This window comes from Prionailurus viverrinus, chromosome E1 (assembly GCF_022837055.1).
Source record: "Prionailurus viverrinus isolate Anna chromosome E1, UM_Priviv_1.0, whole genome shotgun sequence".
In the NCBI taxonomy this organism is placed as follows: Eukaryota; Metazoa; Chordata; class Mammalia; order Carnivora; family Felidae; genus Prionailurus; species Prionailurus viverrinus.
Genome location: NC_062574.1, coordinates 12,110,085 through 12,125,368, shown reverse-complemented (window position 1 = coordinate 12,125,368; position 15,284 = coordinate 12,110,085). Strand labels below are relative to the sequence as shown.

Here is a 15,284-nt window from a genome sequence, read left to right as displayed (position 1 = left end):
TTTAGAATATTGTTAGTACTTAATTCATATAAGTACTTAATTTTCTTGAAGCCAATTAAATAGAGCTCTTTTCTTTCTTTTTAATTTTTTTTAATGTTTACATTTGAGAGAGAGTGAGTGCGCGGGGAGCGTACGCAGGGGAAGGGCAGAGAGAGAGAGAGACAGACAGAGGCAGAATCCAAAGCAGGCTCCAAGCTCTGAGCTGTCAGCACAGAGCGTGACGTAAGACTCAAGCACATGGACCATGAGATCATGACCTGAGAGAGCTCTTTTACAAATTAATTTTGGCAGTATCATCTATAGGTAGAAAATACACATGTACGTGCGCGCGCACACACATACACACACACCTTATAGCTTCCATTCTAAAATTTTAGCCGTGGAAAGATACATTGATATAAAATGCACTGGTTATAAGTTGGATCCAAATTGTGTTTCTGGCAGATGAAATAAGGTTACCTGGTCAGATGGCAAGAGCTTTTTATTTTTATGGAGAAGACACTTACGATCTTTCGTTTACTCATGTTCCAAATAATCTTTCCCCCTTTTGCTTTTCTGATAAGAATTCCCTCCCTAGAGTTGGTATTTCAAAGAGTAGACCCTTAGATAAGAGGTCCCAGAGAAGACCAGGTAGAACATTTACATCACAAAGGCACAAGGAAAGAATATAAAGGCTTCCAAGAAGGCCTTTTGTTTCCTGAGGCCAGAATTTTTACAATACTTTACAAGCCTTTGGAGATCTGTAGAGGAGGTTTTGGTATTGGTGAAAAAGGATAGACGGACTGTGAAGTGTTTCTAGAGCCGAATTTCTGGTTTTGTGAACAATTGCTCTAATTCCTCAAAGATTTCTGAGTTTTGACTTAAACGGTAACGTCAGTCGATCCACCCGTGCAGCTACGTTATCCTCAGTTTGCTTCTGTGTATCAGGAAGGAGATTTCCAACTTGGGTGGAAATCAAAAGATTTCTGTGTTCTGGATTTAGAACTGTTTGTCTTTGGAATGTTCTAATATATCCTTTCACAGAGGTTTCAGATACTTTCTTTTCTTCTGGTACATAGTTTCATTCTAGCTTAAGGGAGAAGGCCTGAACAACCCTATCAGGCTCTGGTTATCCGCTTACAACTTGGCTGACTTGTAACCACAGAACTACTTAAAAACTTGTTTTAAATATCTTGCCACTTTTCAGCCAGGACAAACAAATGTTGCTGGCAGTATTGAACAACTCCCCGTCAGTGTAAGTGGGGACTCAAAGAGGATGTAAAGGATACTTACTACCTTCCCAAGATCCAGAGTTTCTCTCAAAGACAGCCAAAAAGAACCAGCAACCTGTATGCCCCATCCGGGCCGAAAACTAAGCCAAGTTCTTAGGACACAAAACAAGCAAGAAGGTAGTAGCTGTCCCTGAAGAGACGATCAAGAGCCAGTGGGTTTGGATTTGGAAAGGAAGGGAGAGTGTGAAATTTTATTTTGGTCTCTCAATTGGGCATTCAGGAGAGCTGACTCAGGTATGAATTCTCACTGTCTGGCTTCTGCCAATTCTCCCAGGATCCCCTCTGTAGCCTCTCTTATCTACCAGAATTTGGCAACGTTTTTCATTAATTTTAGTTTCCGTTGGCTGTTTCAGAGAATAATGTAGCAGTTTACCAGGGAACTCCCCAGAGTCCCACCACCTCTGGGAGGGTCCATATGGGCACCTCCTTCAAAGGCAGATTTGAAAGCATTCAAGTTGGTGTTGAGGGATTTACCCAAAATGTTTGAGGACAAAATTTTTTCTAATGGTCCAGTTGGTTACAAATGAGATACTCATTTCTGAGCCAGTGTTTTGATGTTAGACTCCTTGGAAGGTGTAATGGGAGAGGCCTGTGTGTTGTTTTAGATACCTTCTGTGTCTTTAATTTTTCATTAGTCTTTACAACAAAACTTTCAATGAAACTGTTTTGGAATCTTGAAGCCTTTGGAAGCTTCTGCATACCAATTAAAATAAGTATCCCATTCTGTTTGATTAGGAACCCCTGCTTTTAAGTGCATTTCTTAAATAAATGATCTTGTCTAACTGGGACACTCCCATAACAGCCCCTGTGATTCTTGGTTGTCTTTAGTAAGATTTTGCATTTTTGTAGGTATCTATAGTTCCTGGCCCTACAGTTCTTAAGCCATAAAATAAGTGTAAGTGTGCTGGAAGTCAGTGTGTTCAACTATAGAATTTAAAGATCCTGTTTCTTCTAGCTAAGTCTTCGAGTCTCACAGAAGCAAATTGATGCCTAAAAGGGATGTGCTGCTGGGTTGGGAATGGTGTGGTGTTTTACAGTGTACCTTGTTGCACGGAAAGCTTCTTGAGGTTGGCAGGTGACCTAGTGTCGCTCTTGTGTCCATCCATGACCAGCCTATCTTGACATGGGAGCCTTAGAGTTAGGTGCCGAGCCCTCCTAAGAGTTTTTAAGTGCTCAGCCTGTGCCCACCAGTTTTGTAGCTTTTGGCTTCTGAGATTCTCATTAGCAATAGCCTTTACCTTCTGTGTACGCTAACGCACCAGCAGTAGCTGAGATATTTCTAACCAGTAAAAGGCTTTGTGTGCACCACCAGCAGTTCTCAACGTGGAACTGGGGACTAGGGAAGGTGCTGAAGCAGCGGACCCCAAAGAATGGGGACTGTGGACTAGGATTCCCATGAAATGGGGAATGCACACTGAACCATCAGAAGCCCCCAGTAGGGAATCTGAGTACTAAACCAAGGATGGGGGATTCCAGTCAAGTGGAATACTACAGACTGAACTAGCCACAGTTCCCAGCATGGTCCAGTCGAGTGGGGGACTGTAGGGAGCCAATTAGATCAGGAGCTCAACACGAAGAGAGCAGAGCTCAGAACCAAGAGGATCTTCCCATGGCCCTTGGAAATGGTGAGAAAGACCGAAAACTTTAAGGGTTCACAGGTACCACAGCTGGCTGTGTTTCTCATTGTCCTTGAAGCTGTCCGAAGTTTCCTTTGAGTCCCACCACTGCCACCAAATTTGTAAGAACAAAATTCAGTAAATTTTAAATTTTAAAGCTCTTACTGGCTTTATTCAGTGATTCGGCATTCCATCCAGGAGATAGAAAAGAGCTCTAAGGAGCTGTACAAAATGAAAGACTTTTGTAGGCAGAAGGGAGTGGGACAAGGAAGTTACTGGCAAAACGTGCATTGTTTCAGGCAAGCTCACCTTCCTTTGGGGGACAGCACAGGGCTCTCAGGCAGAGCACCTCACTAGTGCTGACCAGGTAATTCCAGATTGGCTGGGTTAAGATTCCACTCCTGGAAGAGGTTGAAACTGTAATTAAATATCAAGTCTCAGTTTGGTGATGTGGGCTTAGCACAGGTGACTCCATTTGGGGCCTTGTCCCTGTTTTAAACAGTGCCCAAGTCTCAGGCCCCCAAGGGTGAGGACTAGGCCTCAGCCCACGTGCCCCCCCTGGCCTCCCTGCCCTCTGCCACCATGGCGACTCCCTGTGACTCAGGGACAAGGATGGTCTCCCCTTCTCAGTGATCACCTTGGGTTTTTGTTTCTTTAATTCTTTGGATAATTTTGATTTACCATTATTTGATTTTAAAAAGCAGTCCCTTTCTGTTTATTCATTTTCCAGCCTTATTTTCTTTCAGGTCTTGCCCCTCTCCACCTTCTCCTGCTGTGTCGCTGTGTGACGTTACTCGCCCTTCCTTCGCCTGCTTCGCTCCCATCTCAGCTCCGTCTCCAGCCGTAGATGGCCTGATGATGCGCCGGCCTTTCACACGAAATCAACTCGCTTTGTTTTTGTTTTAATTTGGTTTTTGATTCTTTTTACTGTTGGCAGAAACAGTGTTAATTCATGGGCCTTTTTCTTGCTAACTTTTGGTTGCCCTGGGGTGGGGGCTGCATCGTGGTCTGCTGAGGGTTGCAATGAGGACTGAGGCTGCCACCCTCCGAGGTGGTGGCTGCCTTCTGATCATGTCTGTGGCTCAGGAGAGGAGGCCGGGCAATGAGCTGTGTGACCGCCAAGTGTGTCAACAGACCATGCAGGGGCTTCCAGCGTGGGGATAGAGGGCAAGGACAGGCTGGGGGGAAGGGGAGGCCCTTGCCCTTGAGCTGCTCCCAGCCCCTGCATGGCTTCCCCCTCCACGGTGGTGGGAGAGGGAGCTTGGGCCGGGGTGTCCGGTGAGCTAGCCAAGTGTCCTGTGTGCATAGGGCACACGCCCTGCGAAGGGGGAGGCCCAGGGAAGACTGGGATGGGCCAGGCATGGCGGTATTGGCTGAAGGAGCCCTCTGTAACTGAAGACCAAGCCCGCCTCAGGCTGTGGGGGGACCCCGTCTCCCCCTCAGCAGCCCCGTGTCATCTCTTGTAGGAGGTCCCAGGTCATTGAGAAATTTGAGGCCTTGGACATTGAGAAGGCAGAGCACATGGAGACTAACTCGACAGCCGGGCCCTCGCCATCAAGTGACACTCGCCAGGGCCGCAGTGAGAAGAGGGCGTTTCCCAGGAAACGGGTGAGCGTCTGGGGCCTGGGGCCAGCGCTGAGGCCCAAGCAGTGCCACGTGCGGCCACTGGGGCGCCATCAGCATATGGCCCCACACCTCCTCACAGGGCCCCCAAACGCACCCGGATGCACTTCCACTGGGCTTCCTGTTCTCATTTCCTACTTGTTTGCTCATGTCTCTCCTCTCCTCCAGTTAGTGACTTTCTTGAGGGCGAGGCCTGCCTTCTGCGTGTTCCTGTCAGAACTTGACCCATCTCTGCTAAAGGCCAGTCTAGCGAGCCTTAGGTCCCAGCTCATAACCGGAGCTGCTCTTTCTCTTCGAGGCAGCCCGGCCGCGAGGCTGAGCACCTTCCTTCCTCTTTCTTTCGAGTGGCGGCCATTGCCCTCGCTTCTCTACTTAGTCCACAAGGCAGGTCTCTCTGAAATCCTCCTCTTCCTCCTCCTCCTCCTCCTCCTCCTCCTCCTCCTCCTCCCAGGCAGCCCACCTGCCTCTTGTGGCCCTGCTGTGTCCGATCTTCATCTTCCTCCCCAGCCCCTGTCTGGGCTCATGAGGCATTCTGCCGCTCACTGCCTCAGAGCCTGGGGCTCTTCCTTCCGCGACCCCGAGAAGCCAGGGGATGGGGATGGGTCCAGGAGAGTGACGGTGACTAGCGCATCCGAAAGAAAAGGCTGCTTTAACAACTAATGCGTCTTGGAACCCGCTGCGTGAAAGCGGAGGGAGCCGGACGAGGAGTCCCAGGACACTGGCTCCCGTCCCTGCTCTGGTCCAGACTTGCCCAGACAGAGCCCAGACAGAGTGCTTTCCTCCTCGCCTGGGAACATTCTTGACCCTCCCACAGCTCTGGCTCCTGGTTTCCCTGCTCCCCACCTGACTTTACTGGCTTGTACTGACTGGCGGCTGCTCTCTGCCACAGGACCTCCCCAGCGAAGCCCCCACAGCTCCTCTCCCGGACACCTCGGCCTCCCCCCTGTCTCCACACCGAAGAGCCAAGTCACTGGACAGGAGGTCCACGGAGTCCTCCCTGACGGTGAGCCCAGGCGCCGCACACCAAAGCCTGGAGACGCCGCTCCTGCTGCTTCTGTCACTTGGGGTCACTGTCTGCTTATGTCCGTGCATCCATGCTGGCTGTCCCCTCTGCACGGGCCTTTGTGTCTGTGCGTGGGAAGCAGATGCGGTGTTCCTTTTCCCTTTTCTGGATACATAGGCGTCCTGAGCTCTGAGGTCACAAGTAGAGGAGGCCACTTGGCCAAGGCAGCAAAATCCTGATTTCAGAGAACCAGGGCCACAGCAACAAGGAACCTCTGTTCTTGCTTTGGGTGTTTGTTTCTGTGACATTTTGGAGGCAGGAGCCCCTTCTTGCTGGGAGCCCTTGCCTCGTTCATGGTGTCTCAGGACAGGAGAGTCGCCTTTGCCCGAGGTCACTTGAGCTGCAGCAGTGGAGGTGCAGGTGGGGAGTGGCCAGACGGGACCCTCGCTCCCTTGGGGAGCCGAGAGTGGCCGGCCAGAGGCCCCGGGAATGAAGGACAGCTATGCACATGGTGACCCGGGGCTCCTCTCTGCCTTGTCCGCGGTCTTCTGAGAAGTGGTTGGCGCCACTTCTACCCCTAGGGTGTGGAGCCACCAGCCACGCACATGGAACTGAGCCAGGATAGGAGGGCTTCTTACCTGGAAGAGGGTTGTCTTTTCCTGGAGTCTGGGTGCTGCTCAGAGGTTTGGCACAGAGGCTCCTGGAACAACTCCCTCCCGGTCCTTCAGATACAGAAAGACATCACAGCCCGTTTCTGGTGGAGGTGGAGATATACCTGTAGAAAAGTGAGAGCAAGCACGTGGGCCAAGGGGAAGGATGATCCTCATCTCTTCAGGTGCCAACTTGACAGATGCCCAGCTGTGAACACAAGCAGGGCCCAGCAGGGCTGCGGATGGGCCTAAAGTGCTTCCTTGGGCTGCTCCCCAGGCCCAGGGACACGGGTGCAGTAGAGCCCAGCGGGGCCAGCTCCCCCGATCTGCTGTCAGCTGTCCTGGGTTTGCATCTTGCCGAGAAACGGAGACTCAAACTCATCCTGGTAGATAGGTGGCCCCAAGGTCTCGGCAGGGTTGCTCCTGCATCTTGCTCAACACCACGCTTTGGTCTCCGCTCCTCCGTCTTCCTTTCTCCGCCTTCCTGTGGCTTCTGCGGGAACTTCTGATTTCTCCTTTTAGCGGTCACTGCAGGTTTTCCCCTTCGTGTGAAACACCGACTGACTCTCCCTCTGGGCCGTCCTCTGCCGCTGGGCAGGCTTCTGTCAGAGCGTCTGGGCAGCCCAGCTGCTGCTGTGCCCGCAGGGCACTGAGGCCATGCCCTTCCCTCCCCATCATCCCGCTGAGCCCGGCGTCTCCTTCCTTGAAGACACATGAATCTGTGGAGGGTTTGTGGGCAGCACCCGCCTGGGCAAGGCAGGCCATCCTAGCTCGCCTGGCAGGTGGAGAAATGCCTCTTCCCGCTGCCTACCTCATGCGGACAGAGACACCTGCTGCCCCTCAGTCAGTCACCCTTTCCCCACGACTGAGATAGCTCAGAGTGCCTTCTTCTGAACTGTTCTTTTTTCTCCCTTTCTTAGCCTGACCTGCTGAACTTCAAGAAAGGCTGGCTGACCAAGCAGTATGAGGACGGCCAGGTGAGTGTGCGGGGCTGGGCTGCTGTGGCCCCTCAAAGACTGGGGAGCAGGGGTGGGGTCTGCCTGGCCTTGTCCCCAGCAGGGGTGGGAGCGCTGGCTCGATCCCCCACCTCCGGCATGACCTCTTGTGTGGTCAACCAGGACTGTGGCCAAGACCCCCATCTCCTCAGGGAAGTGGAGGTACACAGCCGCCCCCACTCTCAGTTCTGCAGTGAGAGGCGGGGGCCACTGGAGAAGACCACCATCCTGCACCCAGCAAGGATCGCAGCCTCAGGCTAGGGGAATATTCTACAGCACTAGCTCCCTACCTGGTAGTCTTTCCTAAAAGTTCCCAGAGAGCCCAGGCTTCCCAGGAATGGGGGAGGCCTCTGGTGTTGTTGGCTTGTGGATGCGTCTGAGGCAGGCCACGTTGACAGCAACCAAGGGCTGCTAGACTCTGCCGGGGACTCCAGCTCAGCCGCGGTCCTGAGAGAAGCCAGTGTGGTCGTTCTTGCCGTCAGACTCCAGCAGGAAGAGCCATTTGCAGCTGGACCTGCCACCCCACCTCCACCCTGCTTGGGGCTGGAAGGCCAGGCCTCCAAGGAGGCATGAAGAGGAGTCTGCTAGTTCCTACCGAGAGGCCCCGAAACCCTGCCCTCCTGAGCTCCCCTTCTTGCTTCCTGAGCAGCCGTGCCGAAACATCCTCTTTTTCTCTCTCCTCCATATCAATCCCCTTGGCCTTGCCTGAAGACTCAAGTCTCCCTCCTTGCTACTCACAGTGAAGACTTGGGAATCTGGCTGGCTGGTTTGCTCCTGCTGGCTGCAGGTGGGCGTGCCCCTCTGGTTAGCCAGCCAGTGGCTGTGGCTCACAGGCAGCCCCTTAGGATGGAGATGCTGTTTTCACAGCCACTTTCCAGCTCTGGGGGCCCAGCCCCCTGTCTGCAGCCTCTGGAGTTGAGATCGAGGACTGCGAAGCACTTTTCACCAGCCACACCACTGTGGGTTACAGAAAGCCCGTAGCCTGCGGCCCACCCCAGCTCTCCATGCTGCCTTGTCACGGGGGAGCCGCGGCTTAGCAAGTGCCCTGACGTCATGCGCGCATGGCTGCCTGCGGCCTGAGCAGAGTCCTGTGTGTGTCTGCCACTCGTGGGAGGGGCCGCCTGCCCTCTGCTTTTCCTGTGCTCTGGGAGGTGCCCCCAGGACTCTGGCTGTGGATTGCCTTGGACCAGTAAATGTGCTGCATGGTAGTTGAGTCTGGTTTTTCCCTTCCCTTTTAGTGGAAGAAGCACTGGTTTGTCCTTGCTGATCAAAGCCTAAGATACTACAGGGATTCGGTGGCTGAGGAGGTGAGTGTTTTTGGCTTCCTTCCTAGTTGTGGAGACAGTTGAGGGGTCCAGGCGACACCCAGGAGCCCAAGGCTCCCAGACACTGCTTCTCTAGGCTGACATCCCCTCTGTCTATTGACAGGTGTCCGAGTGGCCATCTTGGGTTTTCTAGTGTAGATCTGGTGCGAAGTCTGAGCATAATATCATCAGCTTTTGATGTTCTTGTGACTGAGTCTTCCTGAAACGTTGGGCTGTTTTGAGTCTCTGCTTGAGGCATCTGGGTGCAGAGTGTTTCAGTGGCTTCTCTTTTCTCTGTTCTTTGAAAAACACCGAAAGATGTCTTATTTTAAAACTCAGGATGAACAGTTTGGTTTTTTCTACAAAGGTTTCGCGGAGAATTGAATGTCTTGAAACAGAACTAAATCTTGTTCTTTGTCTTCTGGACAAAGATGGGATGTGGCAAATGAATTCAGGTGGCCCAGTTGACTGTCCTGATTTCATGGTTGAAGACCAACCAGAAGGGGCTCTTTCTCTTCCTTAAAAAATACCGTGTTTTTTGAGTTTTTTGAGTCTGTGTTCCTACCTTTTCCCTTGCATCCCACTCCAGGGATCCTTCAGATATATTCCCACATATAGCCCAAGGTCAGTCATTCCTGCACTTTTGTGGTAGCAGAAGATTGGCAAGAATCTAATATCCGTCCTTAGCTCGTTATATACATTTACATAGCCTGAACGCTTATGGGCTGCAGAGGAGAGATGTTAGTGATACGGGATAGACGAGAGCAGTGTGGGCGGCAGGCTCCTGGTGCTGCCTGAAATCAAGGAACGCGGGAGCGTGTGGTTGGTAGTGTGTGCGTAGACCAGCAGTTCTCAGAGTGTGGTCTGTGGACCCCCGGAGACCCTTTCGGGGGGCTGACGGACCGGTATACTCAAAACTATTGTGAAAAAGTTAAAATGCCATGTAAAGTGTCAATTCTCGGATACTCATCTTTTCTGTATTCTGTGATTCAAAATGGGCAGTGAGAATAAGGCGCCTTTGCTGCATAACAGAACGTAGTGGGTCCCTCTCTGGAAGCACCTGCACCCCGTCTGCGCTGCCAGACAGACTTCCCCTCGTGCTTCTCCTCGTGCAGTACTGCCTGCACTTGACAGAACAACTGACAGACAAACTGCTCATTCCGTCTTGGTGCCTGGCAGACATTCGCTTTAAAATGCACCAAGGGAGCCTATTCCTTCAAAGGAAACAATCCACTGTTCGTTGCCAGTGATACAGTTTGAGCTTACAAGCGAAACTGGAACTTTGGAAAATTCGTATTCATTGTCACAAACTTGACAACTTCCCTGTATTGACAGACTCTCCTAATGGAGTAGGTGGTCACACTAACAGATGTTTTGATCTGATGTAATGAAATGTGTCAACTTTTGGAAGATACACGTAACTTGGTATCTTCCAGATGACCAGTACGTAAAGTTAGAAAATCATGCACGAGTAATAGAGCCATTCAGGGGGCAGGAGAAAACCATGGATTTTAATATAACAGTATGGAAAGGTCCTTGACAGGATTGCCGATTCCATTCTGCAGTTCACCTTTAAGAAAGTACACCTTTTCACGATATATGTACATCAAACCATCATGCTGTACGTCTTCGGGTTATGCAGTGATGTATGTCGATTATTCCTCAAAACCGGGGGAGGGGGCCAGAAACAACTATTAAAATATGTCTCCTTACGCTGGACTGTCTTCATATGCGGTTGACCCTTGAACAATGCAGAGGTTGGGCGTGCTGACCCCTCGCACAGTTGAAAACCTGCATATAACTTCTGACTCCCCCAAAACGTAATGGCTAATAGCCTGCCAATAGATTAACATATATCTGTATGTTATGTGCAGCGTATACTATATTCTTACAATAAAATAAACCAGAGAAAAGAAAAGGCTGTTAAGAAAATCCTAAGGAAAAGAAAATACATTTACAGGACTGTGCTACCTTGAAAACAATCCATGTATAACTGGACCCACACAGCTCACGTTGTTCGAGGGTCAACCGTACTTCAGTCAAAATGATACATCGAACAGGTTGAATGCAGCAACAGATGAGAGAATCCAGCTGTCCTTGGAAACCAAGCATTTAAAGATTTGCAAAAATCTCTTGCCGATTTCAAAAATATTTTTTAGTAAAAACTAAAATGGTTTACTTTTTTTTTCACGTTTATTTCTACTGTGTTCAATATCATCAGTAGACGAAACCCACATAAATGAAAACTCTTTGGGGTCCTCAGTTTTTAAGAGCATAAGGGTTCCAACCACACGTTTGAGAACCGTTGGCAGGGGTTGGATATCTTTGGCAGGATGCTCAGGGAAATAGCCTTGCTGCTTCCAGGTAGCCAAAGACAGGCAGTGTCCTCACTTGTCAGTGGACATGCCCATGAAAAATAAAGCTAACGTGGAAATTCGCTTGCCTCAGTGTTGACTTTTACTTTCTAAATCTCCTAAGATCCTCTCCTGTTTCTCTGTAGGCTGCTGACCTGGACGGGGAAATTGACTTATCCACGTGTTATGATGTCACGGAGTATCCAGTCCAGAGAAACTACGGCTTTCAGATACATGTGAGCCTGGGGTGGAGCTTGGACACAGGCTTGGTGTGGAGGTGGGGGACACGGGCTTGACCCGCTGGGACATTTCTCCACAAACGTGATGCCCTGGTCCAGGGACACCTGTGGATAAGCCTGACCTCTCACAGGCATGATCAGCATACATTCTCTTCTGTCAGCGTGAGTGCCTTGACCTGTGCCTTCCTGTGTCCTTAGCACCTCATCCCAGCTCCAACTTGTGATCTGAACAAAACAATTAGATGTTAGCGTCTTTAGCATCTTCCTTCTAAGTACCATTTAGAAGCTTTCTGTTACTGAAGGTTCTTTGTTTTAAATGCTGGCGTTGGGGAAAGACAATGGGATTGGGGAATAAAAATAGAAGTGTTAGTTAAGCCTTGAATACTAGGTTTTTACTGATTTGTTCTTTCATTTGGACATTTATCCATCTATTCATGTCTTTTGTTCCCCCACGATCTTATGAGGGACTCAGGCAAGCAAGGCATTGCCCCTGCCCTCAAAAAGAAATATGATAGGAAAAATAAAATGATTCTTGGCCATTTCATTAAAGCTGGTGGTTTGAGGGCTACCTGGAGGCAGCCAGGCTCAAGATTAGGGCACAGTCGGGGCACCTGGGTGGCTCAGTCGGTTAAGCATCCAACTTCAGCTCAGGTCATGATCTCGCGGTCTGTGGGTCCAAGCCCCGCGTCGGGCTCAATGCTGACAGCTCAGAGCCTAGAGCCTGCTTCATATTCTGTGTCTCTCTCTCTGCCCTTTCCCTGCTCATACTCTGTATCTCTCTTCTTCAAAAATAAATAATGCTAGGGCGCCTGGGTGGCGCAGTCGGTTAAGCATCCGGCTTCAGCCAGGTCACGATCTCGCGGTCGGCGAGTTCGAGCCCCGCGTCGGGCTCTGGGCTGATGGCTCAGAGCCTGGAGCCTGTTTCCGATTCTGTGTCTCCCTCTCTCTCTGCCCCTCCCCCATTCATGCTCTGTCTCTCTCTGTCCCAAAAATAAATAAACGTTGAAAAAAAAAAAAAAAATTTTGGAAAAAAAAAAAAATAAATAAATAAATAATGCTAAAAAAAAGTTTAAAAAAAAAGGGGGGGGGGCACAATCTCCAACTGGTGTATCTGCCTTCTGACACCAACTGCAAGATCAAGGGGTGCCCCGGACTACCCTCAGGCTCAACAATTAGAAAGACTCACAGAACATAGGAGCACTGTACATACAATTGTAGCGTCGTTGTAGCAGAAGGATAGAGACCAGAACAAGCCGGAGGAAGACACCTGGAGAATTGTACCGGGATGGTCCTAAACACAAACCTTCCAAGTCCTCGGGAATGTATTACCCTCTTGGGTGATGTGTGGCTCTACCCAGAGCTTCCAGCTCAGGAAGTTCACCCAGGCAGTGTCCAGAGTTTTTATCAAAGCCTCATGGTTGTTGCTGATTGAGTTAACTATCCATGTGATCGAGCGCAATTTCTGGCCCTCTCCCCAGACGTCGGCTGATTTCATGTGTCCCAGAGCCCCGGCCTTCCCAGCCTTCTCCCTTCACGGCTGGTCTTTCTGGAGTGACCAGCCCCCACCTTAAATAGGTTACTTCCCAGCAGCTGGGACAAATGCCAGACCTCTCTCTGGGCAGAGCTAATCCTTCTGTCACAAGAGCCTTAGGAGTGTGTGATGGTGAGCAGCTGGCCAGAGCTGCCACTGGGGGCTGGTTTCTCACAGGGAGCTAGAGCTCCAGGCAGGGGGGTTACCTTTAACAGGCTCTCACCTTTAATTTTTTTTTTTTTTTAATGTTTGTTTATTTTTGAGAGCGAGAGGGAAAGAGCGTGAGCAAGGGAGGGGCAGAGAGAGAGGGAGACATAGAATCCGAAACAGGCTTCAGGCTCCAAGCTGTCAGCACAGAGCCCAGTGCAGAGCTTGAACTCATGAACCGTGAAATCATGACCTGAGCCGAAGTCGGACGCTCAACTGACCGAGCCGCCAAGGCGCCCCAGCAGGATCTTGCCTTTAGATCTTTGCATCTGAAAGCTCAGTTGTATTTCTGGACTTAGAGTAGATCAGGCACATTGGGACTGACTCATATTAACCAACCCAGAGGAGGCCAAGGTTCAGACCTGAAGGCTGGAGAGTTCATTATAAGGCAAAATCCAGTCAGCAGCCCACCGGGCTGCTGGTCGTGGCGTTCCTTCCATGTGGGGCAGCTGTGGGGACGCCACGTCCTAGTTGGAGGTTGCACTGATGACCTGGCACCAGGGCTGGAGCAGAAGCCGACAGATCTCGGCGGCCCGTGCTGCCCTGCTGTGGTGCTTTTCTGCCCTCGTACCCACAAGAGGAATAGATGGGCTTGGTGAGCCAACACGTCGGGCAGCCTTGGAAGCAGGGGTGAATTCTGGCTGTCTGGGTCCGTGCCGAGTCTCCCCACGGTCAACCCTACCTCTCCGTTTCAAAGAGCAGTTTTCTCTGGGTGGGCATCCTGGAGGTGAGGAGTGTTTTAGCACTAAGTCCGCGCCTCTCACTGAGCTCGTCATAACTTCACCGTTCTAGGGCTACTCTCAATGAGGGAGGGTGGCTTCCAGGAGGGGCTCGGCCTGGGCCACTAGGCAGCTTTAGGGGGTTGAGAGACACAGCTGAGAGCTGAGCGTGCACGTGTTCTTGCCCGGCCGCCGGACCTGGTGGCACCCTCCAGGGAGCAGAGTGCAGAAGCCAAGTGAGGGTGACACATGGAGCCCTGAGGGCCAGGTCGGGAGGCTGTCTTGTCCTGAGGTTGGAGGAAGCTCTAGAACGTGTTGGAGGGCGCAAGGCAGTTGTGCCTCAGTAAGACACCTCCAGCAGGACGTGCAGGGCACTTAGAAAGGTGGGAAAGTAGAGGCAGGAGGCAGGCAAAGTGGCGAGAGGGCCCACGGTGGAAGGGTGTGTGGGCCGTGGCTCTGCCAGGTGAAGGAGGAGGCAGGTGTGAGGCCTCGCACCCCGGAGCACGGTGAGTTTTGTGCAGAAGTCGGGCGGTAGAGGCAGCTTCCCAGGAGGAGAGCCTCTGGAATTCTGGCCAGCAGTGTGTTTGAGGCCCTGGTGGACTCCCTAAGAGCATTAGATAGGAAGCCACGAGCATGGACCCGGTTGGGAAAGAGCTCGCTGGAGGTGAGAGCTGAGCTCATGGGTGAGAACGTGCAGATCGTTGAGGTCAGACTCCAGAAGCACCCACACCTGGAGCGAGAGGAAGCAGAGGACCCAGGGGTGCGTGGGAGCCGGTCCCGGGGACGTGAGGGGCCCGTGCTTCGGAGAACTCTGAGCGGCACCCCTGCCTTTGGCGTACATGGAGGGGAAACCGAAGAAGAAGGAGAGATGAGCTGGGCGCGGGCTGTGTGCCGTCTGACTGGGCACGCGGGCGGGGGCCTGCGCTGGAGGAGGCGGTCGTAAGCAAGCTACGCTCTGCGGCGTGCTGGGTCAGCTCTCGCTGGGTCAGCTCGTGGTCTCTGGTATTTTGGCCCCTGGCTGTGCCGGCACCCATCCCCAAACCGTCGGGTGATTTCATCTTCCCGTCAGCTGAGCGGCTGGTGCGTCTCACAGGCCCGCTCGTGAGCCTGAGCAGCATAGCGAACAGTCCTGACACCCTCACTGTGTGACATGGAGCCTGGAATGCAGAAGCCGGAAACGGACTCCGCGAGACCACCACCTACCTGCGCTTCCTGCCCCTCCCCTTCTTGGGTGGTGCCAGGCAGGGTGGCTCAGTGACACAAGGATTGTGTCCCAGAGGCCACCCTTCACTTGCTGGCCCTGCTGCCACTCTCAGCCCCTGTCTGGCTCCCTTCCCATATCCTCTCCGTGAGGGACTGAGCTCCAGCCACCTCCTTTACCTCTCCAGAACCTCCCTCTTCTCTGTCACCATCTGGACCACTGCCCTAGTGGCCCAGCGGGTCTCCCTGCCCCTTCTCAGCCTCACCGTGTGGCCCATATCGTGCCCAGACCGCCTGTTAAGTCCCGTGCCTGCCACTTGTCTCCCGGTCGCCTGTGTACTTGCTATGTGTGGCTGCGTGGCACTGGGCAATGTCCCCGGCCCGGGGGTCCCCTTCCCACCCACCGTTCCCACACACTGGCTTTGTTGTCGGGTCGTGCCGTCTCCTTCCCCTGTGAGCCCCTTGAAGAGCAGGGGAGCCATCTAGGTGCCGGGGACATTGTAGGCACACAGGAAACGGAGGGAGGTGGCTGAGTCTGCCATGAAAGCAGATTTGCTCTTTCCTTCCTTTAC

General features: G+C 52.0%; 1 protein-coding gene across 6 annotated transcripts in view; it reads left to right on the top strand.

The window, feature by feature from the left end:
* MPRIP (myosin phosphatase Rho interacting protein) overlaps window positions 1-15,284 on the top strand; it is a 154,019-nt gene that overhangs the window by 104,690 nt on the left and 34,045 nt on the right. For all 6 annotated transcript variants that reach the window (XM_047832870.1, XM_047832867.1, XM_047832868.1 and 3 more), the window contains exons 8-12: window positions 4,354-4,495; window positions 5,400-5,513; window positions 7,084-7,140; window positions 8,397-8,465; window positions 10,963-11,052. In XM_047832870.1, the coding sequence (XP_047688826.1) occupies window positions 4,354-4,495; window positions 5,400-5,513; window positions 7,084-7,140; window positions 8,397-8,465; window positions 10,963-11,052 (472 nt within the window). The remainder of the gene's footprint in view (window positions 1-4,353; window positions 4,496-5,399; window positions 5,514-7,083; window positions 7,141-8,396; window positions 8,466-10,962; window positions 11,053-15,284) is intronic.